The following is a 26,080-nucleotide window of genomic DNA, read 5'->3' as shown; positions in this document are numbered from 1 at the left end:
CGGGCCACAAGAATTATTTATTTCAATTCACAGAAGAAATATAAGATGTGATGCCACAAACTTATATGGACCTATTTTGAGTTTAGTCTCGAAATCCATCCAAAAGAAGATTGCAAATGCGGTGGACATGAGTATCTACACATATCCCTTGGACATTGTTCCATCCAACAATCATAACTTATAATGTCACTAACAATGAATTTAAAGAGGAAAACAAAAAAGCACACTAATATCACTAACAAAATGAGTCTAAAGAAGGTTTAAATAATAATTTCATCCCTATAGGTGACAATCATTTAGAAATGAGTCCCTGTACGGGAAAAAAACAAAATAAGTTTTAGTTCCTATATACCCTTATAAATAAACATTGATTCCTGTTGTTTCTAACTTTCTTAAATTTTAGTTCTTAAAAAACTTAAACTTTAGTCCCTATATGCCTTTATAAAGACTAAAACTTGAGTTTTTTCATCCTGGGACTAATTCCTAATGAGTGTCATACCAAATAATTATTTTAACCAAGAAAAAAAAGGAAAAATACTTTTTGAATCACAAAAGCATTTTGTACGCACCAAATGAGCAATCTTAGGACCAACTCCTGGCAGCAAGAGTAGTTCCTCAATTGAGCTAGGAATGTCTCCATCATATAGGAATGTCTCCATCATATTTCATGAGACAAATATTGGCAATTTTCTTCAAGTTACTGACTTTTCTCGTATAAAATCCAACCTTGGAAAAGAATACCATAAAGTACACGCATGGGAATTTAATTTATACAGTACAAAATGAACATAAGAACAAAAGTAATTGACATGCTAACATGAAAACTATGAAAATATTGGATGCTTCAAAGGTAGCTTCCTTCGCCAAATCCAGATTATTTGAATCGCACGAGTAAATGGTTTTCAGCAGATACCATAGATAGATTCTTTGGCAAAGAACATACAGGGCAAATCAACTTTTTGATGGTTTCTTCATCAGCTTTGTTCATTGCATCAGCGCTAAGCAGACCATTTTCACGAAGACTGAGTTGCTCCTACTCTTAAAAATACACACTTGTAATTAAAACAGTTTCATAAACAAGTTGAATATGATAACACTTAGCAACAGGCATTAATCACATAAAGAAGACAGGTGATAAACATAATTAGGGGGCTGAAGTACAATGGCGGTGCATCTCTTAAATTAGCAGTTGATTTGCAATGTATTGATTTTCATAGTTCAACCTTCTATATCATGCAATGTGTACTTACCACGAGTAACCTGTTCCTTAGTTTGGCTTGATAAAAGGGAAGATGCCAGGACAACAAATCTTCTTTCCTAATTATAATCACTAGAATTTAGATAAGAGGTAATTTTATTCATATATCATGCTGCAATTAGAAGAAAAAAATAATGCCCCGATAATCAAAATAGTTAATAGAAAGTCCCTATGACAACCCAAACAATTCAAAACCTACACTAATGAGTAACGACTAATAGGAGACAGCACATAGGCAATATATTACTTTGGTGAGAATGAGTAATGCATTTAATGGTCAATGGTTGACTTAAATTATGTTTGGATTGTTTAAAATAAGGTAAAATGTGATGGAACCTAATCAAACCTACTCCATGATCCCATCCAATACCTCTATCCTTCTTTTCCCCAATTTGGGATATGGGCTGAAACCAACTTACTGTTCACTAGTCTCCTTGGTCCTTACCATTCCTTCACTTCCTATCATACAATGGCACGACAAGTTTATTCAATTTCATCTCATTCTATCCATCATTACATATCTAAACATAGCCTAACTATTGAAGAAATCAAAGGCATGCCGGCATTGTCTTTTGTTTGCCCAAACAATAGACTGAGAACTGAGAACCAGTTCTAGAGAAAATACATATCATAAATTTATAATCACATTTTCAAAAAGACATAAACTGAAACATGAGTGTTTAGACCTTAGAAGGTACAGTATCAGCGGCTTTCTCACGTGCAACCGGTTGGTGTTCATCTGCAGAACTCCTCATTTGGCGAATTCCTTGAAGAACCATTTCCCAATGTGCAGGGGCCTCACCTACATATACATGGAACTGCATAATTAATTTAAGCTTCCTGAAAGCAGCGATTCAACCTTGAGGGAAGAAGTACTTACTAGTTACTACTACTTTGAGCCGATTCATTTGGTCCTGTATGTGCAAATCCTAGGATCTCCTGCTTAGGGAAACTGACACGGCATCAGAATGAAACTTACTCTTGCAGATGCAGTTAAGAAGTGAAAGTGTTTTGATAAATGGGACCAATTAAAGATTCAGAAATAGTGATTGAAAATTGAAATTGCTGAGGTAAAAAAAGCTCTGATGACAATGAAAGTGTCACTTTATGGTCTTCAAATTCCGTTTCCGGCACGTGTTGAAGTTGCGAGCTTTTTTTGGTTTTCTTGTCACTCTCAGAGACTCCAAGTTGGGACACTGAAGCAGAAGCAGGAGTGAAAGTATGAAGTTTAAGGAGATGGAATTTTGAGGAAAAGCATGTTCTTGTTTTGGCACACACATGGATTCGCCCCAAAGAAACCACCAACATTTTCAGACTAACCACAAACAAATTATTTTATGTCATAATCAAATTCAAAAACTTGATTTTGTATTTTGTGTTTTTTACAAATTTCCTCGCTTCCGAATTTCATGGTCGGAGATTTCAGTCTTCCCTTCCCAACGTCACTTCGTTTCTGAATTTGCTTTTGCTTTCATTTGTCTTTCATTTTTGCATTTTTTTAGCTACATAGCAATTGGAGAGATATTTTTTTTCCAATTATTTTTATCTATTCAAATAATATTTATTTTTCTTCTATTTTGCTTTCTTTTTGTTTCATTTATACTACTTCTTTCCTCTTTCTTCCTTCTTCATCCAAACAAAGTATTTAAATTAAAAATTTAAAAAAAAATTTTATAAAAAAAAACCAATAGATGTATATAATAAATGAATAAATAAATAAATAAGAAGAAACATGAAATAAGAGTGAAATAAAAGAAAAGTTGAGTTTACCAATATAAAAATATATATACATCTAGAAAAAAAATACAAAAGATATATACTATAATAGATAATATGAATATTAATTAAAGGTGTGTTTGTGAATCAGTTTCAAATTGTTAACGCACATTCCAATTTTTAGTTTTGGAGAAGTAACCTTTTCTTACTTTTAAATGAACCTATAAATAAGCCTCAGCATCAATTTGGCTTCCCAGCAAATGTTACAAACAGGAGTACACTGTCCTTTCGTCAAAGCACAGTGACAGTGAAGCTCTCTTCCTTTCTTTCTTCCAAGGTGGCGCCTTTTCTTTCTAAAATCCCTTGTTTCCTTCTGTCATTGTGTTTTCGAGCAAAGGAACTTATTTATGAGAATGTAGAAACATTTCTGAAACTCTTGTCCTGTAAAGTTGGATTTTTTTGTGATCATAGAGCATGTATGTCTAAGTAAAAAAAAAAAAAGAACTACCTTTCTGTTAAAATCCATGATACCTGTGTTCTGTTAGCTGTAGCCTGTCTGATAGCAACTCCACACTCACATAAACATTTTGACAAATGCAAGTTTGTTCTGTAAGTTTTAACTAGGTTGTCTTGTCTTGCATGTGACAGCTGGAACTCATGGCTTCATCATCAGATGTGTGTCCCACTGAGGATGCTCTTAAGGCATTCCTAGAATACTTGGTTGATCCAGTGCTGCCAGCTAAACCTTCTACACCAGATAACCCCCCTTCACCGTCTCAACAGCACTTAGTTGCAAAACAGGTATATATTATATCCTCACTCTTCTCTTTTATTCTTGTACAAACATTAACCTAGCAAGGTGATTTATTTGGATACCGGTTTAAGTTTTTTTTTTTTTTTTTATACTCTGCTTGGAGGGTTGTTGAAGATGTTGGTTTAAAGAAATATACATCTTAAGAATTTATTTTCCCTTTATTGTTTCCTTACTTTACTCTACAAATTTTTGTTACATTTCTTCTATGTTTTATCATATATATTATATTGGCATTCCCTAGTGATACAAAAATTCCAAATATTGTGATAATAATCATTTCCCATCCAAGTGTTATTCTATGCAATTTTAATAAATTCACATGTCTTTCTGATTCTACCGCAATGTCTCACGCTAAGATGATATCTTTGAGTTAGAGATTGGCAAACGGTGAGTCAAAATAAAGAAACTAACTAAATTGCCTTATTCTTTTTGAAAACTTATTTACTGAATTTTCCCATTGTACTTGGAGAACTTGAAGCCTTATAAACCCCACACCAGAATCCCATACTCCAATGTGGGACTCAGGTTTCATACTTTGCAATTGGATCCTAACATCCAACCATGCTCCACAGCCCTCAGGTCCTAGCGCCCAATACCAATTGATTTGAACCTTGAGAGGACCACACTACAAAAGCTAGTTGTTGTAGTTGGAAAGCAAGTCTTATAAACCCCACACCAGAATCCCATACTTCTAGTGCAGGACTCAAGTCCCATACCTTGCAATGGATCCTTACAATCTCAACACAATCTTTGAAAATAATAGATTTCAAGTTCCTATTCCATCATAGATTTAAGAATTGCCTAACTTATCATTAATTATTCCGGATTTTGGGGTCATTTGTGTCAGGTTCATTCTGTTGTGTTACTATACAACTACTACCACAGAAAACAATATCCAGAGCTTGCATTTCTGCCCTTTGTTGAATTTTGCAAGTTAGCTTTGGTTCTGAGACCAACTTTATCAGTGCATATGAAATCTATGCTGAAGCCTGATGAAACTGAGCTTGTGGAGCAGTTGTCATTAACAGAAGACAAGATCTTGAATGCATGTAATATATGTACATGCTTGGATGCATCAAAAAATGTTCCTGATGTAGAGGGATGGCCAATTTCAAAAGTTTCCGTCCTTTTAATCGACAGTAAGAAGGAGAACTGTTTCTTGCTTTTTAGTTACATCACTGAGGGAGTATGGTCAGTGGTTGAAAAAGATGTGGATACCTTCAGCCAAAGTTCTGAAATTACAAGTGGAGCCATACAAACATACAAAAAGAGAAGAGTCATAAAAAAGCCTACAAAAAAAGAATTAAATTCTGAGGAAGATGGAATTTTGCAAATTGGATATTCTGCTGTAAAGGAAGCTGCAGGTAACTATCCGCATACTGAAAGATTGCAACATCTATTCTTAGTGACTGCTGTATTATAGTTTTGACTTTAAGATCACAAATCAGGGGACTTTGTTCCATATAAGGATTTTTCACTATCCAATTTGTTCCCTCGATCTGTTTTGAGGTTAATATGGGGTCTTACTTTGTTCTTTACTTTTTCTCTCTTTAATAAATATTTTTCTGTACTGAAAAGCTATTGCATCATATTGCACATGTTAGTTAATGTACCACTATCTCTTAATTTTGGTTTTAATGGGTGTTTTTTGATTCATGAAAAATTGAATATGATTCTCATATGCTACACAGGTATTAATAAAACTGATATTACGTCTTTTGAAAGCTACACTGTGTATTCTCAGAGCAAAGTGAAGACAGCTTCACGCTTTTATATAATGAAGTGCTCCCAGTTGATCAACAAGGAATTTATTCAACCTATCAAATCTTTGATTGAAAGGTTCATTTCAATTGCTATTATTTTTTGTTGGCTGATAGCCTGATGACTTGAGAGTCCCAAGGGTGAATGACATAGATGTTGGGCTTGTCTGCCATTCAGATGGATTCATTTGCTCATTTTCCCTGGAAACTGGAATGTCAAATATATTCTTTTTCATACTACATTAACTTTAGTTGCTTCTAAATCAAGTTATGTTCTATTTTATGAATTTTTTGAATGGTAACTGGGGTATTAACATCAATTTTGATATTTATTTTCATTTTTCCTGGATTTATTTGGATGGCTACTTGTTAGCTAGATGTTACAATTTATCATAAGGGTTCTTCTGTTTTTGTTATATTTTTATATAATAGGAGAGCATATAATAATGTCTGTGGCAGGCTGACCTGCACTATCTTATTGGTCTTGAGGTGGCACTCCTGTTCTTCATTTATTTGGATATTTGTCCCTAGACTTTTCAATAGAAATAAATCAGATTGTTAACAAAATTTGCACATGCTTATGCATCACATTTTATATCTCATCTTTGAATAGGTTGCGAGGTCCATTGATCAATAGGAGTTCTAGCTGTTGGACAGTCACCTCAGTTGTTGAGTATTTCCATGTGCTTCCTTATTCTGAAATAATCTCAGAGTGGATTTCTAGGTTGGTGGTGTAGTTCTCTTTTCCCATTTGGTAACACCTGATTTTGATTGATTTGAATTTTTTACTCAATTTTACATCCTATATTCCATAAGTGATGCCATTTTAGTGTATGCTTCATCAAGTTTGCTTTTTAACTCCGGTTCTTATGTCAAGCAGCCTAGGACAATTTTGTTTTAACATCTACTGTTTTTTTTCAAAACCAATTTTCATGACCATGATTATGAACCTAACCATAATACACGAGAATTAGAAATACTGATTAACTGCATTGTTTTGAGTTGCTCAATTGGACTGGTTGCACTTTGTAGAGAAACATTCTCAAATAGTTTGCAAGGTTCAAGGCTGGCAGAGAAAAACACGATGATGGGCTGCCCTGAAGTGAAAAAATCATATATAAGTAGTGAGGGCATGTCTATTGGCCTCGATATTAAGCCAAGCATTGATGCTATTGAAGCACTTAATCAGAACGAGAACAATGGAAGCTGTGCAGTTACATGTTCTGCTTCTATCAAGGAAACCCAGAATGTGTATGTGGACAACACTTTAGCTTCTCCATCTAAAAATAAAGAAGAATGCCAGCATATTGCCAACACTTTACAAGTTAATGAAGATCAAGAAATAGAAAATCCATTTGTACAACATTACTCAAATCGATCTAAAAACCCTATCAAGGTTCAAAATTTATCTCCTTTCAAACTATTTTTCTTTATTATGCTCCTTGATCTGACTGCAGTTGATGTACTAATGCAATGAGTCGATAGCTGAGTGGAAAGTGTTTGTTATTTTTAGTATTTTCAGTGATGATATGAATGTTGCAAAATGTTTAAATGTCTTTAATTGCCTATGCATGTGGCTAGAATACTCCTTATTAGGCTTGGATAATCCTCTTTCCTTGATCTTGAGTTCAATTTTACCATCCTCATTCTTCTAATCAAAAAGTTAAATTCTACATGAGCTAAGTGGGCCTATGCTTTAGCCATGCTTCAACCCCAAAGGACTCTTGCGTTGAGGGGGTATTTTATAGATTAAAATAAAAAATGTTCATATGTCTTTGCCTCATAACTATTGCTTTTGGGATTGATGGTTTGTGACATGGTAGCACAACCTATCTAATCTTGGTGTTGAGCCACCTCTAGAAGTCCAATCATGCAAAGTTCATGCTCCTGGTGTCTAATCTTTGGCATGAAGGAGGTCTGTTAAGATGTCCCACATTGATTAGGAATGTGAACATGATAACCTTGTAATACTTGCACAATCTCCTTCCTTGACTTATCTTTTGAAGTTGAGTTAGGTCCGGACCATCTGGTCCATTTCTAATACATATTAGTGAGACCAAAAAAGACACCATTGTACCCTGATTTTAACTCTTTGTTTTTGTTTCTGATAATTCTTTTTCTACATAAAAAAAAGTTATTTTCAAAGTATTTTTCCAATATTTAGTATCTCTCCAGCTAAATGTCATTGGTTTGACAGGCTGAGTATGGTGGTTCTACAAGAATGCTCATCACTGAGGGTGGAACCAAAGATCAATCAAAGGGAAAGATTTTGTCAAAGACTGCAAAAGCCTCTTTTGAAAATGATCCCACAGAAGAATGTGTCTTGATTGCATATAATCCCATCTCTGATCTTGAAAAGTTCCAAACTATAGCATCAAATGGAAAGACATTGTCAAAGACTGCCGAAGCCTCTTTTGAAAATGATCCCATAGAAGAACGTGCCTTGATTGCATATCATCCCATCTCTGATCTTGAAAAGTTTCAAACTATTGCTTCAAAAGGAAAGGCATTGTCACAGATTGCCAAAGCCTCTTCTGAAAATGATTCCATAGAAGAATGTGCCTTGATTGCAAATAATCCCAACTCTGATCTTGAAAAGCTCCAAATTATAGCTTCAAAGGGAATGACATTGTCACAGACTGCCAAAGCCTCTTTTGAAAATGATTCAATAAAAGAGTGTGCCTTGATTACAAATAATCTCAACTCTGATCTTGGAAAGCTCCAAATTCTTATAGCTTCAAAGGGAAAGTCATTGTCACAGACTGCACTCAATGCTCTTATGCAAAAGAGGAATGCACTGGTAAAACCTGTTCATTGCTTTTTCTACTGGCAAGCATGTTTATATCCATTTTCACGGTTCCTGTTATTTGCTATGCTAGGACACATAGAACATATACACTTGGTTATCTAGATCATATACACATGAGAGACATGACTATCTATCAGTAACTTGATTGAATAGTGAAACACGTTTGTTGCTTATTAGCCCCATTTATTGGATTAATAAAATGCCCTCAAACTTGTAAATATAACAATGAACGCAGCTCACTATTTACATGCTTCTATTTGTTCTGTTTATTTAGATCTTTAAAATAGTATTCTGAGTATTTCAATTTTCAACCATGGAATGCAATAGTCAGCTACTATACTGCTTTTCCTTAATTATAAGGATTTTCCTCCTTACTATTCTTTGAAGGTAAAAAGCTCTGCATTTGCATTTATCTTAAACTAGTTTCTTTTTGCAGGCTCTTCAGCAGCGCATGATAGAGGATGAGATTGCTCTGTGTGATAAAAAAATTCAGAGAATGTTAACTCGTATGTTTTCTTTGTCATTTTCTTTTATTTTACTACTGTCAGTAAGGTTTTGTCCCCCTTTAACCTTTACAACATTTTTCAGTGTTTAACTAAACATTTTTTTATTGATTTTCTGGTCTAGTATCAAATAAGCTCTGAAGAAAATATGGTTAGAATAGTGATTATTGGCTTCTTATAAGCATTTGTCCCCATTTCCGTATCACATGCATCTAATTGTAGGAAACAAGTGTTAGATTTCATATATTCAACAAGCACATTAGGTGCAAAAAGTAGTTTGACAAAAAGATAGGGTATAAAACCTTGAATTTCAAATCTATCAAGGCATCCTATGTGGACCATATGACTTATTTAGAGCATCTTGAACTTCATCTATCATTATATCCTTAAACTGAATCTAGAGCTATCTGTGAGGCTCTGGGAATCTGAATTTTCAATTTACCAGCTGTTTTGCATTTGAACCAGAAGATCAAAACTGCACAGCTCCAATTATAAGCCATTGTTTCAGTTCTGCAATGTGCTATCCTGATCATTTTTCATTTATATTTGTGGCTCAGAGTCTGGGACAATAATTGAGTAATCTTGACTGATTTATTCATCTATTTAAATTTTGTTGACATAAAAGATGAAAAAACTATTGCTTGTGTTTTCTTGAAAAAAGTAGGTGGGGAAGATGACTTGGAGTTAAGTATCGAATCCCTCATAGAAGGCTGTAATGATACATGGGTAAGAAATCAAGGAAGGACGTGCCAACATCTTGAGGATCAACACTTACCTCCATATATTAAGCAGAGAAGACTGACAGAGGCAGTGCTCATTATGCAAAGTCCTTGTGAGGCAAGACATTTAAATTACTAGTTTAAACATTTCAGTTCTTGTGACTATGCATAGTCTGAACATGTTATGGACAGGTTGGTTAGCATTTTATAATTCACCTGTGATTGGTGTTTGTGGTGTATTAAAATGAGTCCTTACTAGCCTCATAAGTTTGAGTAAAACAGGAAAATATATTTTACCAAATACATGATGCATTATTAATTTATGACTTAAATATGAATTTAGTCCTGGTAAGTTTGCATTTTTCCAATTTTGATCGTTGTAAGTATATTTTTTTTTTAGTTGTTGTAAGTTCACACTTTTTTTAATTTTGGTTCATGCAAGTTTTTTTTGTTCATTTTTAGTTCATGTAAAATTGCAGTTTTTCAATTCTAGTCCCTTTCATTTTTAGTCCTTATAAGTTTATGTTTTAAGGGACTAATATTGGAAAAACACAAACTTACAAGGACTAAAGATGAACAAAAAAATTTACTGGGACCAAAATTGAAAAAGTTAGGGACAAAATGAAAAAATAAATTTATAGGGACTAAAAGTGAAAAGGCATGAACTTACCAGGACTAAATTCATATTTAAGCCTTAATTTATTCTGTATACACTAAGTTCTAAGAATGTTGCTAGTTTCTTGGAAGTACTGTTACCGATATGAACATGGGTATGATATAACACTGCTAGAAAAATACAGCAATTTCAAGGAAATATATGGTCAGCATAGATATGTTAATCGAACAATCTAAGAGATTATTAAAAAAAAAAGTTATAATTTTGTTGAGTGTGTTGACATGAGAGATGGGTGTGTTAATTATATTTGGCATTTTTTGTTGGGTTTGGATATGGGGGAGCTTAATTTTGAAAAAAAAAATATATTTGTTCTCAACAATGTCACTTAAACAATATGGGTGACTGGTATCAGCTTTGTAAATATAAATATACACATACTTTGCTATGTAACAAAATTTGATTAATGCAAATCTCCAAATAGATAACAAAATATGAGCAAATCCACTTTCAAAGATTACCAACGTGACCAGTTATAATTCATGTTATTTCATGTTGTACGCATCTCTTCAAAAAACAGTTATAAATCCACTTACAGATCACTGTTCTAAGACCTTGTCTCTTTCTTGTTTGACATTTTTACTTGGTATATATTTTGGGAGAGATGTATTGTTTTTAATTGAACATGACTTATTAGTTAGTGGTAAACATCAACTGTTCCCTTCATCTTTAGACAGTACTTCAAATTCTGTTTAATCTTGCAGGAACTAGATGGTATATGTCGTGAAAATAGTTGGCTACTACCAATTTACCGTGTATCTGAATCAAATGGTAAGACTATCTAATCTATTGGTAGAATCCAGGATTGTATAAAATTTTATTGTCATTTGTGTGAATAGGTGCCCGTTAATTCAATTTAAAAATAGGGGTGTTCACTGGCCAATAGGGATCGGTTTTTGCCAAATTCAAAATTCAATCAAATCAAATTTGTTCGATTTGGTTCAGTTTGTCTTTTCACAATTTGTTTTTGAAACACAATTCATTTATGAACGGTTTGGTTCGGTTTGAACTAACAGGTTACCCATTTAAATGTCCAATACAATATTTTTTTTTAGAACTACTATTTTATATCATTATTCATCTAAATATCCATATAATTAACTCAATATTATCAAATGATTGAAAGTAGTAAAATTGATTCATTTAATACCATTAACATAATATTCTAAAATAGACTAATACAAATTAAAACAAAATATTCTTTAACAAGATTTATTATAATAGCATGAATTATAACTGTTTTCTACAAACTAATTTCTTGCAATAGGCTTTGTTGTAATCAAATTTGATGCAACCAGATTTGTTGCAATCAAATTTGATGAAACAAATAAACAAAATATGATCCATTAATATTATAAACATAATATAAAAAAATAAATATAAAAAAAGTAAAACAAATAACAATATATTTAAAAGTAATATCTTAAAAAGTTTTAACACTAGTAGTTCTAACACATGCTGTTCTCACACTTGGAGTCCCAATGATAGTAGTATTTAAAATCAAATCAAACACCTCCAAAAATTGATTGGTTTGATTCGGTTTGATCACATCTATAAATCTAAACTTGTGACTCAATCCATACATGAATTTTTTTATCAGTTCGGTTCGATTTTGATCCAAATACATAAATGACTCAATCTAAAGTGTTTGGATTGGTTTGGATCAATTCAGGTTTGTGGTATACCCTTGAACATCCCTATTTAAAGAGATGAGACCAATTGATTTTTTTTGTTCCATATACACTTACCCTTCTCAGATCATCTTTATGGAGTTTAATGACACTAAGTTGTTTATTTGTTGATATATCTATGTTGGGAAATTATCATGTACGTGACTTACATATAAATTTGTTGAATACCTCTTGAAGGTGGATTCCAAGCTACTGTAGCTGTTAAAGGACTAGACTTTGAGTGTTCCTGTGGAGGTAACCTCTGTGCCCATCCTCACGAAGCAAGAGATTCAGCCGCTGCTCAGATGTTAGCCAACTTAAGAAATATGGCAAAATCAGACCACTGATTTTGGCTCTTCTGTCGTAAGCATAGAAATGGCATGCTTCTTTGGTCCGTGTCTTCCTAGGGTTCTTGGTTTTTACTGTAAAGTAGGAATATTGGGGAAACTGCAGTTTGCTTTTATGATTGAATTGTGGCTTAAATATTTTTTTGGTTCTTGTAAGTTAGTGTTTTTTTTTTTAATGTTTATTCCTATAAGTTGGTGTTTTTTCATTTTTGGTTTATGTAAGTTTTTATGTTCATTTTTTCTAAAAATTTTTTATTTATATTTTTCAAAGTTTGTGCTTCCAGGGACCAAACTTTAAAAAATACAAACTTACATGAATAAAAATAATAAGTAAAATATTTTATGAGGACTAAAATAAAAAAAAAAACCGGCGGTTTGTGTAGTATCATTCCCGTCTCCCAAGTAGTTAACTTATCTGTTAGTTTACTATTTTACTTTAGTTCTTATAGTTAGTTATCCCCATAAAATTGTAGTTCTGGGTGTCTTTCACTTCTTTGGACTTGGGATTATTATGGTAGCGCCTGATGAAGGATTCGAATCTTGCACCATGGGCGGGTGTTGTCAATAAGCAGCCTATGTTGCCATTGTTTTGGTACGTAACATACTAGCAACCAAGCACAAGGGTATGGTTGATTTCTACTTTGAAAGACTGTTTTTAGTTTTCGAAAAACAATTGAGGTTGTTCAACAAAAAAACAACAGTGCAATTGTGGTCTAAGACATGAGAGTAGAGTGTTGAATTGAGGGAGGTGTTGAATAAAATGGGAAGGAAATAAAAAGGAAGAGACAAGGAATTTGTGGGTTTTGTGCAATCTGTTTCTAAAAAAATTAATTTGTTATACTTCTGGAATTTCGTTTTTAATTAATATATTTTGGAATTTAATTTTTCAAATGTTCTGAAAATTAGTTTATGGAACGTATGAAGAGAAATTTAGTTTTCCAAATGTTATAATTTTTTTTGCAGGTACAAAAATGCAAAAGGAAATATGAAGAGAAAAAAGAGGTGCAAATCAAATCCACCTAGACTGGAACATTTTAAACAAAGCTCGTGGGGTGGCCTTTTCAGTACAAATCTGCCATTGAAAATGTTTTTTTTATTAAAATATTTGATCATACTATTAAAATTAATAGTCAAAATAATTCTACATCCTCTTACAATATCTTTTTACCAAACTTCCCCCTCTCTAAATAGAAAAACTAAATGCATTTTATGATTCTAAAATATTACAATACATTCATTTTATATAGAGTATTAAAAGGATTAATAAAATATAATAAATATATAGCATTAGTTTCGTTGCCAAGAATATTCTCTAACTTGAAAGTCAGGTATTAATTGTTAATCATTTGATCAAATATATCAAATGTGTTATTATTTTCACACACATTTTTTCTCCCATCCCATTTCCCCCCTACCTCTATTTTCCATCAAATTTTCCCTCTATTTCACCCGTACACCAAAAAATGAAGCGTATATTTATATTAATAATTTATGTATGAATATCTAGAAATAAAATATACGAATGGTAATACGCCCAGAGCTCCGCTTTATTGGCAATTAAGATGGGATAAAGTGGAGCAGCCAGCCGTAGTACAGGAATTCATTCTTCATTAGGATTTAGGAGCTTCTAGCATTTGGTCCACACTAGAGAACGAGAGAAAACAGTTGCAGTAAAACGAAAGTATCAACAAAACCCTTTATTCAAGAAAAAAGTCTAAAAAATATATTTAAATATTGACAAATAATATTACTATAATTTATAGACAAAATCATACATTTGCTGGAAACAAACATCCACCTCTCCCAACAAAAGAAAGAAGAAAAAAATACTCTCCCGCATATTTCACGTATTTATGGTAGAAACCATCTAAAGAAACATTTTACCAGCATTGCAAAGAATGAAAAAATGGCATCTATTGCAGGTTAGTGTCATTAGCATCCCGCTGCTTTCAAGAATTTATCATACGGGCTCGAAGGTGGTAGTCTCAAAGAGTGTTGCTGCCCAGATTCATGAGATTGGTGGCGTGCTTGATCCTGTGCTTGAAATTGCTGCTGAGTCACTAACTTCAAATCACCATTTGAATATTCCAGTGCCTACACAATGAGACAGTGCCAATAAATAATAATCAGTTCCAGAAAACAAAACTAAACTCTACGCACAGTGATTCTGCCTGATTGACATGCACTTCGGGATTAATACATCAGTCCACTAACAACATAAAACATGACACAAGACATGAAGACGTAATCATGGACTCAAAACCTGATTGTCACGGAATGGTCCTCCTATCGATCAAAGTTAAACAAAGAAGAATATCCGCAATACACTATTTAACACTCCTTTTATTAAAAAAAAAAAAAAACTATTTGACACTCCTAAAGTATTCTTTATTATTGGTTTAGATCTCACGTTGACTCCATTAAATAGCCTGTGTGCACTCTGTTAGAGAGTCTTGGCTGTCTTGCATGAGATTTGATCTATAACAAGGAGTGTGTACTAGTGTTGCTAGTATTAGTCATAAAAAAATATATGTTCATACTAACTCCAGATATATATCATTAACAAGTATCTAGTTATTATATAACAAACTGGGTAATAAATTTCAAAAGAAATAGAGTTGATGAAAATAAATTTATCATTGGTTTAAATTCAGCAGTATATTATGACAAATGAGAATTCATTGCCTGCAAGTTTATGGGTGCAATTCATTTTTTTTTTTAAAAAAAAAAAGAAAATTTGGTTAATTAGTTCAACCATGACAGTCAATACTCCAAACATCGAAAACATTATAATCATCGAATGCCAAACAGATCCTGAAGAATTCTTTTTTTTTTTCATAATATATTTTCTTGCTGAAAAATTAAATTTCTGTAAAAAATACTAACCTTAGCAGGTAGAGAGGAAACGTTTACTTCATTTTCACTTGAAAGAATTATGGCCTTACTCTCCTGTTGATGCTTGAAACTCTGAATGACTGACATCTTCTGTTGTTTCCCTGTTACAAGTGCCTCGCACTGATTCTTCATTTGGTCATAAGGTAAAGGAGTTGAGGAAGTGGAGAAACTTGCAACTTGCCGTGCAGTTTCCAAAACCTATCCATAAAATAATCCCCATAGTATTTTAAGGGAAGAAGAAATAAAATATCCTCTCCACTAGATGCATGAAAAATAGATTCAAAATACAATCAATTGCTTTCCAATAAGCTAGATTATAGAAATAAAAGTACACAAGTTTTTACCGAATCCAAGAGTTGATTAACATTTAGAACATCGGGGTAGTTGGCTGAAATTGATGTTTTGCGATCTGGCTGACTTCCACTATGTTCAGGTTCAGTCTCTTCCTCCATCAAATCATCTGGAACCATTATCTGGAAAACAAATTGCAGCATTTGCAACATGCAAGTTTTGACAAGTCACTTATGAAGATGCAATTTTGGAGACTTTTACCTCATCATAGTATGGGAACTCAATCTGAGCAAGAGGAGGACATAGTCTTGGTGTCTCCATAAATAATGGAGGTCCTGATGGATATGCATCATCAGGGGAAAAACCCTGTAGAAGTTGATTCTTTACACTAGACAATTCATCCTGGTAAATAAGGGGGGGAAAAACATGTTATCTCCACATACTTATAGACCAGTACACGACCTAAATATTGAGTCCACAACCCCATACTTTCACACTACACTGCAACTTCTGCTAAAATGATCCATATGCTGTGCAGCATACTTCACAAGTATTATTTTCTAAGAGAAAAAAACTTCAATAGTTTCCAAAACAAATGTGTGCGCATGTGCCACTGGAATACATACAGAGAACAAAAATGTAAAAGATTGAACCAAAAGCAACCGTTTAACTTCATATGTTCAATCATTATTAAAGACTTGATCAGACATCCAATTCATTATGTCATAAAGTTCCACATCCTTGCTACTCAGAAGTTCAACGGTGATGCAGTAGAAATTATTTATCACTCTAGTAAATACTATTGTTCATGTATCACACAATAAAATGCATTAACCACTCATGGGCATTGCACTTGATTAATAGCAGCCTAGGAAATAATCTCCAGTCTCCATTTAGTCTATCAAGAGACTACATATACGGATGACATGCAGAACCTCTGTAATATTGATAAATTACATTCTGCTGAATAATGATAAAGCATTTCCATTCTCTAAATTCTCTCTAAAATATTAAGTTCTATTTTTTTTATCGGCAAATGTTAATTGTTAGCGGGGGGGATCAAACCTGTGACCTTTTTCCCCTTCCCCTTCTTCCTTAATCACCTAACTAACCTTATATCTCCAAATATTACGTTCTATCTTTCTCTAAATACTCCCCCACTAAATTTAACATAGTGAAGCAAACCAAAATACAATCTGTCCTCACTATTACCCTCCAGCATTTTTCCTTATTCCTTATTGCACGAGAAGGGGTTGTATGTAGGTGCACAGTATCAAAGACACATTTCTTTAGGAAATGATTATCCGACTATTAATTTGGGCAAAAGGTACCACTATTAATTCTATAAACGCATCAAAGTATTCTTTGTCGACCCAAGCAAACTCATTACCTCAGACAATTTTGTAAATTTAGTCATAAAGTATGATATTACAGTCTCTTTCAACAGCTTGTCATCCAATTCTACAGCTGAAAGAGACTTCACAGCAGTGAACTCATCTTCCTGAGATCCATAAATTATCTTCTCTGATTCTATACAGACAGCCTGCAGCCGGATATCATCAACCAATTCAAGAAAAGGATCTACCTGTGGATTTATAACTTTAATCAGTTAATCTAATCATAATTAACAAGGGAAAGAATATAGTGACATTCTATTTTAGAAACAAGATGAAGGCATGGAATGGGGATCAAGTCCAGAGGTTAGGAAAAGAAATTAACTGTTGCCTCTGTCAGTGATGCTTTAACTTTTGGAATAAGATCAGGGACATTGCCAGCCCTGGCAGAGGAGATAAGCATGTATGAAGCCAAGGTAAAAAGGGACCTCCTGCGAGATGGTTGTAAACCTCCTTTAACAGGCATGTAAAGAAACATGTCAGAAAATTTTCACCAGAGAAAGTATTATCCTCAATTAAGATGTGCCTATATATAGTAAAACATTTGGAGAACCCAGGAATTTGACTCTATTCTTGCCTCCATTCCATGGGAAAGAACATTTTCTCAATAGGGACAGGAATTCTCAATGTCAACTCTGCATGCAGAGTAAAAAATTGTCTGTACGTTTCATTTACCTTCTTGGTCCAAAGAGATGCTCCTGAGGGAGAATGCAAGTTGAAAACATCTTGCTAAAGCCATGTAATTTGACACCTGTGAAAAGCAATTAAAAAACTTAAGGAAAATCAATCATGCAAAATTACTTGAATTAAAAGTGATCGACATTAATTTTAAAAATACATGTAAGGCTTTGTTGTTGTTGGAATGTAATATGCATTCGTTTCTGAAAAGATGAAAACTCCAGTCAAAATTTAACTTGTGCCACTAAATTGATTACCAATTTAAGCAAGGATCTTGTTAATAAGTGCCCTAACGGAACTAGTTGGGTAGCATTAAATACCCTATTAAATGTTTCTAGTAGTTTTAATAACATTTTGTATTTCTAATATAATAAATGCTTCCTTTCCTAATAAAATTTTCTACTTTTTATTTTTTTAAAAGACACTAGTTAGCATTTAAACAATTATAATTATAAATGAGTAACACTAAACAAAATGAGCAAAGTAACTTTGGTTGTCTTTACTGATCATAATCTATAAGCAACCACAGCACTTGGTAAGCACCAAGCTCACCTTGGAACGAGAAAATAATAAAGCAATGCTATAGGTGTGTGCCATTGCCTCATAATTTGCAGGGCCATTTTCCACAGATGTTGCCTGAACCCAGATTGAAGAAAGCAAAAGACTCACTTGGTGACTGCTCAGCCTGAGTGAACTTCGATCCTGAAAATTTCAGACACAACATTTGATTTGGAACTAGAGCAAGGAAAGATCCAGGGTCTCCATAATTGGAAATAGGGAAGAAACAATCATACTAACTGAACCATGTGTTTAACTTAACTGAACTCAACAAGAAATAATTAAAATTAAATTACAATGAATAGGAACTGCACATCCTTTTCCCTCTCCAACCAAAAAAACACTATTATATACATACAATTAATAATGATAATTAAAAAGTTTCTTACATCTTTTCCATCAGTTAGCTTCGGACTAAAGCTGTAGCGATGATATGGATGAATCACATATTTCTTCCCATTGACACTGGCTATTGCCTTTCCTTCTTCCAGTTTCCCATTCAAGTTTTCAGCTCCAGAAAAAGTTTCATGCTGAGTGGAGAAGCTGTCATTCTGTGCCTTCTGAGCAATCTTTGTTTTGTGGTCTAACCAAGGAGAAAACATGGATGGCATAAGCACCATGGAGAAGACACTATGTGCTCCAATTTGTGTTTCACAGTCAGGATGAGCCATGGCCAGGAGCAATTGATGAAACAAGGCATCAGGGAAAGCCTGGATAGATTAAATAATAAACCAAACGTGTAGACATTTACTAGAGCTGAGCATGTAAAAACCCATTTCCAATCCAAGTAAGAACACTTGCCTTATTGTGATATGACACATTGGGGATGGAAGTGATTAATTTTGCTGTTTGATAGACAGCAGTGATTGTTGATCTTGCTATGATGGTAGTAATTGGGATATTCTCCAGTGCCACAGCCATCAAATCAAGAATTGGTCCTATATCCCCAACCTGTTATAGTAGAAACAGTGTGACAAGAAACTCAATCCAAATACTTCTTTTGAAATTTGTATGCTTACAACATCAAGGAAATTTCTATTCAGAAATTTAGCTAATCTTCTACAGTCAGATTCAAAGGTGACTTATCAACATTCTTGTCAGGGGACTGGTAATGAATGAATCATACAAGGCTGTAAAGAAACTTATTATGTAGGGAGAACAGATAACAAATGGGTCTATAGATATCTAGAATCCAAGAAACTTTACTCAAAAATCCCTGGAATAATGTTAAGTGTCAGATATTGAAAGACAAGCAAAAAAGCGACACATAATGTTAGGACAAATACCTTCTTTGAAAGTTGTAATATACACATTTCTAAGGAAGACTGAAGTTCAGCATTCAACCTATATGCATCATTTCCATTGCTGGATGCTTCAGATAAATTTTGCAGACATTTCCTTAAATGTTTAATGAGGTCAGATATTGCACCAATTATTGCAACTGAAGCCTGCTGCTTCACATTTTGTGCAAGCTGCATGGTGGTGTTAATAATATCAATCTGAAGGATAGGCTTCTTAGCAACATTCTTATGATCCAAGTGCTTGACCAAACTGGACAACAGAAGATGGGAGTTATCTCCTGGTGTTAAAAAAAATACTATCAATTATATAGAAAATTAGAGAAAACTGCACACAAAAGTAAAATTATAATATTGAATGTTACAACGCTACCTGATTCTGCTAGAAGGGACTGCAAATACATCAAAACACAAGAAGCAACTCCCTTTTCAGAAGACCAGTGGTTTTCACTATCAAAATTATGAAAAAGCAGTTCGAGGACACGCCGCACAGTTGTAGCTTCCTTTGCCAATTTGGCAATATTATACAAGCAAACCTTTGACCAATAAGCAGGATCTTTAGTGTCCCTGTAAAAGCAGTGAACACAAGATGGCTTTCAGGATCTCATCTGTTGGCTTTATACAAAGAGGGAAAGGGGAGAACAGTATGAGAAGACATACAACTTAGGCTCTGTCTCAGCTCCTTTTTCGGGAAATCCTTGGACCAACTGACTCTGAGATTGTGAATTCAGTTTCTCTACTTTGGCAAGATTGGATTTGGATTGGAGATCCTTGAAATTCTCCAAAATCACTGATATAATCTATTCCAAAACCCACCCATGACCCACCAAAAAATTAAGGGAGGTAAAAAAGTTTAGCTTCAAGTGTAATAACCTTTAAATTCAACACCTGAATTGTGGTCATAAATAAATACACAAACTAAATTTCCACGTTTAATGCAACCATTTGCTTAATGTGTCTGCCAGAATCAATAGATTGTAGGAATAAGAGAAGGGAAATGATACTCACTTTGTCAAAATCCATTGAAAGATGTGAGTGCTCTACCATGAACTGCACCTGGTCAAAAAACATAGGGAGGAAGAACAAAAGGTGTAACATCTCATTTTTCATAAAATAAATTAAAAATAATTTTTTATTTAAAAATAAATAGAGTTTCAGGAAAATAAAAAGGTTTTTGTAATTAAATAAATAAGGAGAAATATTTTTTATTAATTAAAATAATGATTTTAAGATAAATAAAATAAATATATGTTCTTAAAAATAAAAAGGATGTTTTATTTATTCATTTGATAAGGAGTAAAATAGAGTTCCTTTTATAAAATAATATAATAAAGAAAAATAGAGTAAATAACCGGCTGAGAGTACCCTAATTGTAAATAGAGACATATTAGGTTAGTTTACATCTCTATACTCTTTATTTCTCTCAAATTTGTTTTTCCTTCTCCTTCTTCCAAAACCTTCTCTTTTTCCCACATACACTCAAATTTGTCACGGTAAAACTACAATCTCGGACACTGTTGGATTGTCATAAAATTTGAACACCAAATTTAGAACTCATTTTTGCACATTCTCACTGTTGGGATTTGTGAAATAATGTCAATAGTGAGAAAAATATATTTGGCACGTAGCTCTCTTTTTCCCGCATTCACCCAAACTTATCCTAGTAAAACTACGATCCCGAACTCGTTAACCGTTGGATCGTCATAAAATTTGAACACCAGGTTCGGAATTCATTTTTGCACATCCCCGCCGTTGGGATTTGCGAAATAAGGTCCGTGGAGAGAGAAACGTCCCTCGCACGAAGACAGTGAAATGAGGATTCCAACCTCTTCTCTTTCTCTCTAACGCTTGGAAACCCTAGCAAAGCAACCAGAGAAAAAACTTGATGAATCTTAGGGAACCACTAGAAACGCCACTATCGCTGCCGGACTACACACATGAACCCACTTAGAGGTAAGAGATGAGTTTATCGCAATTAAGATTAGAATGAACATATGTAGGGATCCTTAGAGGATTAAATTAAAATTTAGTTTGGAATGTTTATTGTATTGTGATTCTTCCTTTATGACTATAATTATGAGATTGTTGTGTTTGATGGACCAATTGGTACCCTGATGCGAATTGGTTGATAAAATTGAGTGCTTTCACTATTTTCATGTTTGTGACCTATGATTTTGATATGATTATGTGAAATTGTTTAAGGGGTTTAATCATATGAAAATAAAATTAATATTATTATCGTGTGACATTTATATAATGCATAAGGCGTGATAACATGTTGTCTTGGGATTATGAAAGTGAGATGAACTATGTGTACATGACAAGTTGAGTATTTGTTAAATTGTGAGATCATACATGTGTATTGAGATATTGTGTGCATTGAGTTGTGAGCTATGAACCGTACAATCACATAACTGTAAGACTCTTTAAGGGCAACGAGTTACTGCGATTGTGATGGGATCCAGTGGAAACCCGACGAGTTTAATCACTTTGAAGCGCGATGAGTTAAAATTATTTTGAGAACAATTGAGTATTTGTGTGTTTTATATAGTTCATAGATAGAATCTACATGCTAAAATATTTTTTGGGTTGAACCTGAATCAGGAGGGAGAGGTCCTGACGGACTCTTCGGAGTGTAGGTCTTGGGGGTAACTATATTCGGTTTGAATGTTCTTTGAAGCCTATGTTGATCCCATATGGTTTGAGTGCTCTCACAAAACAAAGTGACCCTAACTTGACTTGCCAGTGCATGGTCTCTCTTGTCATGTACTCCTAAGCGTCCGATGAGGTTTTTCACTGACATGGTACCACATTGCATATAGGATTGAGTCTTAGTATATTTGTTGCATAATGTTTGTGTATTAATCGATATTGATTGGTTGAGTGCTATTATGTTTTGATCCTTGAGTACATGAATGATGTGAAAATGTGTGAGATATGTAGTGTTGAGAAGTGATGTCACGTGATAAGTGGTGGAATGACACGAGCTGTGTTAAGTAAGTTGTATTTCATTTATATGATATGTATATCTATGTTTTCCGTTTCTCTCTATTAGTTAGGAATGTGATAACTCACTCCTGATATGTTGTTTGTGTTTGAATCCGGTGATGATCTCGAACTTTGTGTCCGTGGGAGCACATGGTTAGGTGGATAGCTATGAAGAACCTTATGCTAGAGAACGCTGGAATACAATGTTCTGATAAGGTGTGACATTGAGACATGGGTTCCTTTGTTTTTTGCATAATATTCTGAACATGTTACTTTATGTTATTCTTCTGCTTAAATTGTTTCCTTTTATAAAAGAAATAAATTAAATGGCCTTGTTTTGGACCAGAGATGTTTTCATACCCTTATTTGATAAGTTTTTAATTTGGTGATTAACGCGAATGTGAATCTTTTACCCGCATGAGCTTCTTTATGTTTATTGAATAAAATCATTTTAATTAATTATATATTTTCATGTATGATATTATATAAATATGTATGTCAAGGTAGAGGGTGTCACAAAAGGTATCCAGGGAAGGTATAATTGACCTTGAAAGACAACTAAACAAAGGTACTGTGGTAGAGACAAGGTAACTAATAAACAGTTTGAATGATTTAAATGTATCACTATAACAACTATTTCCAAAAATAAAGCTTCTAGTCTTCTATAGCTTAAACATTCTACTAAGTTAAATAAAGTTGCAAGTTCGTATGAAGAAGTTCAATGTTTAATGACTATTAATCAGAAATAACTAAAACTGTTAATTTTTATATTCTGCAGAGGCCCTTTCCGTAAAAATCATCAAAACGTGCAGATTCTTGTGCATATTGATAAAAAAAAGAATAGAGAAGTCCTTACAAGTTACAATTATAAACTAATGGAAATGCGTAAGCAAATTCTGCAAGAACAAATAAACCGGATATGGAGCATTACCATATGGGATAGAGCTTGCAGTCCAGCTGAACGTAGAAGTAGAGCTTGTTCATTATCACCCACTTCTTGAGCCAATTGACATAGTTTTGGTATAAAACCCTCTAAGTTGAACATGTATGTACCATCTGTCTACTTTAACTCAGAGGGTCAATATCACTAAAATTTATGGCATTAAAAAAAAGTGAGAAAAAAAAATTGGTCTACAAAATGCAATATACCAAGTAGCATGACCTATAATGCAGACTATAATATTAAATTTAAATTAGTGAAACCACTTTAAAGAGATGGCAAATCTCTCAGCATGAAATTGAGGCAATCCTGCAGTGATTTTAACACTAACAAGTCAGAAAGATCGAATAATAACCAAGTACCTGGCTATCTATAAATTCTACAAGAGTGTTGCAACCTAAGATCTGCATTTCATCTGCTCGAGTTTGTTCTAGAAGAGTCCGAATGATCCCTAATAAACTATTGGCAAACAGTGGCCTGCAAGATTAAGAAGCAATACTAGTACTTAGTATAGTCAAGAGATGCATCTAACAAAAAAATCAAATGAACCGGAACTTTATTGTTAGATGCTTTCGTCACTAGCAAATAGGACTACAGGAGGACAAATTGACACTGCACAGCCCTGCTTCGGAATACTAAGAAAATTAAATTAAAAAGAAAGAGTTCTACACAAAAACATGCCTTAAAAAGTACCCATAGTCCCATAAGACATGGACACAGGGAACTCAAAAATGTCCATAAATTTTAAAATGGCTTCTGCAATGTAATACTCTTATGGTGCCTGAATCTTGGAATTTGTAAGATAAGTCCTCCCCCCAGCACCCAAATGTGTTTCAATGAATTTGATTAGGATCAAATAATAATTCAATCCAAGGAACATGCACTTAACTTATATGGTGTAAAACTTACATCTGCTCCTTACATGTCGATAACAATTTCCTGTATATACACAAGACCACTTTAACTGAACCATAGTTTTCATTACGCAAATCCTTGTAACATCTTTGCTCCAAGTTGTCAGTAATCTGCCAAGACAAAACACCACATAAATTTAGGATATATGTCACAGATATCACAAATCAATACTCGAAATGAAAAGATTCAGTACTTAACGTGACTTGATGATGTTTGTTTAAATTTATTAAATTCCAAATATGATTTTAGGTGAAGAAATGCTGAAAACATTCGGCACATGGGAGGTCACTAAATACATTCAGTAGCAGTTCCTTTATTTAAAGTATTAAATAGCACTGATTTCCTTCAGCGTAGCCTCGTTCAAAATATTAAATGAGCCTAATGGTTGCATGAAACAACTGGCTTAGAAGTGACAAAAAAGGGGAGATTTATGAAGAATAATATTACCTTTGGAATTCTCAATGGATTCTTAGAAGCATACTCACATAGCTTTCCAATTTTCCTATCATTAGGCTCAGCAGCCTGAAAAACAGAGTAATAATCATCATGCAATGTGGATCGGAAAAGTGCTTAGAAGAGCTCCTAAACACACTTTCTTGGCTAAATTCGAATATATAAGCTTAACCAGTAAAAGAAACAGGTATTATCATAAAGCCCCCCCCCCCCCCCCCCAGCTTAAAAACTAAGCAAATACCCATCTGATGCATACATTAGCAAATGAGTGCTATGCCAACTTAAGCTGAAAATCTCACCTGATTACGGGGGAATATATCAGCAATGAACTTCTTGTACCGTTTCACTGGTTGCCTTGATCTTGCACGAAGAGAAGGACAAAATACACAGAGGTTACCACAGACGGGGACAACCCGCCTGGACATAACCCCCATTTTCCTATGAATTCACAAACCCTCCCCTGAAACATTTGCAACAACAAAATTCACTTCCAAAATTTCCTCAACCATTCACATCCCAGTAATCAGAACATCAATTTCACACGAAATTCACAAACAATATTCACAAACCGAATCAAATTCAGCTCGATTACAGGGTTTAACGAATTTCCACGCACAAAAAAAAAAAAAAAAAACAAAGCCTCAACGAGAGATATAAACTGAATTAACTTATCAACAATTCGCAGAGAGGAATCTCAGAAACCTACCAAACCTATTCGAATTATTATGGAATTTCCACTTCTCCGCAAAATCAACCGTCTCCGATCGCGATCTATACTGAAAACAGAATAATGGTTTTTTAAGCTTAGGAATATAGAAAATTGATCGAATAATGAAATTCTAGCGATGAACTCGATCAAATTCAACGAAAAACCAAACCAGAGAAAATATTTTTGTTTTTTTAAAAAAAAAAGTTACCAGGGAAAATAGCAATGGGGTCAGAGTCAGAGGTGGTGCAACTCTTCCCCGGCCATTGACATTATTATTATGGAAAGTAACGTTTTAATTCGAAGGAGAAGAAAATACGTATTATTAAACCATGAACATGAAACCATAGCTGCCATTTACCAATATTAATCAATATTTAACATTAATATTGTACTATTAATTATTATTAAAAAAAACACGCTAACATAGCATTGCACAGCACATCGTGGAAAATTTATGGGGGTTAGTAGTACAAACAAGAAAATTGACTACATAAGCTTCATAATCACATGCTATCAATCTTTCCTAAGAATGAACGTTTGCGATTGGGCTGTCGCAGGATTGGTCAACGGCCGGTGAGTTTACAATGGTTTTTTCTTATTTTATTTTTTAGAAAAAGGAATATAAAAAACAAAATTATAAATTTGGCCCCTCGATTTATTTTCAGGATTTGATCTCCCAATAATTTAATTCA

The 26,080-nt window shown here is 33.8% G+C and overlaps 3 protein-coding genes across 17 annotated transcripts; 1 reads left to right on the top strand and 2 right to left on the bottom strand.

The window, feature by feature from the left end:
• Positions 1-715: 715 nt before the first annotated feature.
• On the bottom strand, positions 716-12,219 carry LOC114388246 (endonuclease III homolog 1, chloroplastic-like). Of its 11 annotated transcripts, none has more exons than XR_003661469.1 (6): positions 12,112-12,215; positions 2,363-2,454; positions 2,139-2,197; positions 1,945-2,060; positions 1,251-1,317; positions 716-1,038 (listed from the first exon to the last, which is right to left on the bottom strand). XR_003661469.1 is itself a non-coding variant. In XM_028348643.1 (4 exons), the coding sequence occupies exons 2-4, from the start codon at positions 2,164-2,166 to the stop codon at positions 875-877; spliced, it is 303 nt and encodes a 100-aa protein (XP_028204444.1). In that variant the 5' UTR covers positions 2,167-2,197; positions 12,112-12,219; the 3' UTR covers positions 716-874. The 11 variants fall into 11 exon arrangements, 4 of the variants coding, with proteins under 4 accessions (XP_028204444.1, XP_028204446.1, XP_028204443.1 ...); XR_003661468.1 differs by having other exon boundaries at positions 716-1,033; XR_003661471.1 differs by having other exon boundaries at positions 716-1,033; positions 1,251-1,312.
• On the top strand, positions 3,210-12,475 carry LOC114388245. Of its 2 annotated transcripts, none has more exons than XM_028348639.1 (11): positions 3,210-3,311; positions 3,623-3,775; positions 4,636-5,152; positions 5,480-5,627; positions 6,162-6,272; positions 6,581-6,944; positions 7,746-8,348; positions 8,794-8,863; positions 9,525-9,697; positions 10,957-11,023; positions 12,121-12,475. In XM_028348639.1, exons 2-11 carry the CDS (start codon positions 3,632-3,634, stop codon positions 12,267-12,269), a joined length of 2,346 nt encoding a protein of 781 aa, XP_028204440.1. In that variant the 5' UTR covers positions 3,210-3,311; positions 3,623-3,631; the 3' UTR covers positions 12,270-12,475. The 2 variants fall into 2 exon arrangements, with proteins under 2 accessions (XP_028204440.1, XP_028204441.1); XM_028348640.1 differs by having other exon boundaries at positions 9,522-9,697.
• Positions 12,476-13,951: 1,476 nt separating this feature from the next.
• On the bottom strand, positions 13,952-25,786 carry LOC114387939. Of its 4 annotated transcripts, none has more exons than XM_028348224.1 (21): positions 25,597-25,786; positions 25,386-25,455; positions 24,979-25,139; positions 24,674-24,748; positions 24,221-24,336; positions 23,674-23,788; positions 23,303-23,431; positions 20,392-20,439; positions 20,044-20,183; positions 19,757-19,950; positions 19,372-19,664; positions 18,887-19,036; positions 18,475-18,795; positions 18,080-18,229; positions 17,525-17,600; positions 17,175-17,302; positions 16,846-17,040; positions 15,717-15,857; positions 15,509-15,637; positions 15,156-15,362; positions 13,952-14,363 (listed from the first exon to the last, which is right to left on the bottom strand). In XM_028348224.1, the coding sequence occupies exons 3-21, from the start codon at positions 25,111-25,113 to the stop codon at positions 14,202-14,204; spliced, it is 2,904 nt and encodes a 967-aa protein (XP_028204025.1). In that variant the 5' UTR covers positions 25,114-25,139; positions 25,386-25,455; positions 25,597-25,786; the 3' UTR covers positions 13,952-14,201. The 4 variants fall into 4 exon arrangements, with proteins under 4 accessions (XP_028204025.1, XP_028204026.1, XP_028204029.1 ...); XM_028348225.1 differs by having other exon boundaries at positions 25,386-25,450; XM_028348228.1 differs by lacking the exons at positions 24,221-24,336; positions 24,674-24,748; positions 24,979-25,139; positions 25,386-25,455; positions 25,597-25,786 and having other exon boundaries at positions 23,303-23,458.
• Between the last annotated feature and the right edge of the window lie 294 nt (positions 25,787-26,080).

The sequence above is a fragment of the Glycine soja genome, chromosome 15 (assembly GCF_004193775.1).
Source record: "Glycine soja cultivar W05 chromosome 15, ASM419377v2, whole genome shotgun sequence".
NCBI classification, from domain to species: domain Eukaryota; kingdom Viridiplantae; phylum Streptophyta; class Magnoliopsida; order Fabales; family Fabaceae; genus Glycine; species Glycine soja.
The sequence above is the reverse complement of the archived record's forward strand: the minus strand, read 5'-3'. Positions and strand labels throughout refer to the sequence as shown.

Coding starts and splice junctions, on each gene's coding strand:
- LOC114387939 (XM_028348224.1), bottom strand. CDS start 25,113: ATGGGGGTTATGTCCAGGCGGGTTGTCCCCGTCTGTGGTAACCTCTGT. Junction 17,601..18,079: donor TATTATTTTCTCGTTCCAAG/GTGAGCTTGGTG, acceptor TGCTTTTCACAG/GTGTCAAATTACATGGCTTT. Junction 15,858..16,845: donor AATTTACAAAATTGTCTGAG/GTAATGAGTTTG, acceptor CTTATTTACCAG/GATGAATTGTCTAGTGTAAA.
- LOC114388246 (XM_028348643.1), bottom strand. CDS start 2,166: ATGAATCGGCTCAAAGTAGTAGTAACTA. Junction 2,061..2,138: donor GCTCAAAGTAGTAGTAACTA/GTAAGTACTTCT, acceptor ATGTATATGTAG/GTGAGGCCCCTGCACATTGG. Junction 1,034..1,944: donor CTGATACTGTACCTTCTAAG/GTCTAAACACTC, acceptor TTTTAAGAGTAG/GAGCAACTCAGTCTTCGTGA.
- LOC114388245 (XM_028348640.1), top strand. CDS start 3,632: ATGGCTTCATCATCAGATGTGTGTCCCACTGAGGATGCTCTTAAGGCA. Junction 3,776..4,635: donor AGCACTTAGTTGCAAAACAG/GTATATATTATA, acceptor CATTTGTGTCAG/GTTCATTCTGTTGTGTTACT. Junction 6,273..6,580: donor ATCTCAGAGTGGATTTCTAG/GTTGGTGGTGTA, acceptor TGCACTTTGTAG/AGAAACATTCTCAAATAGTT.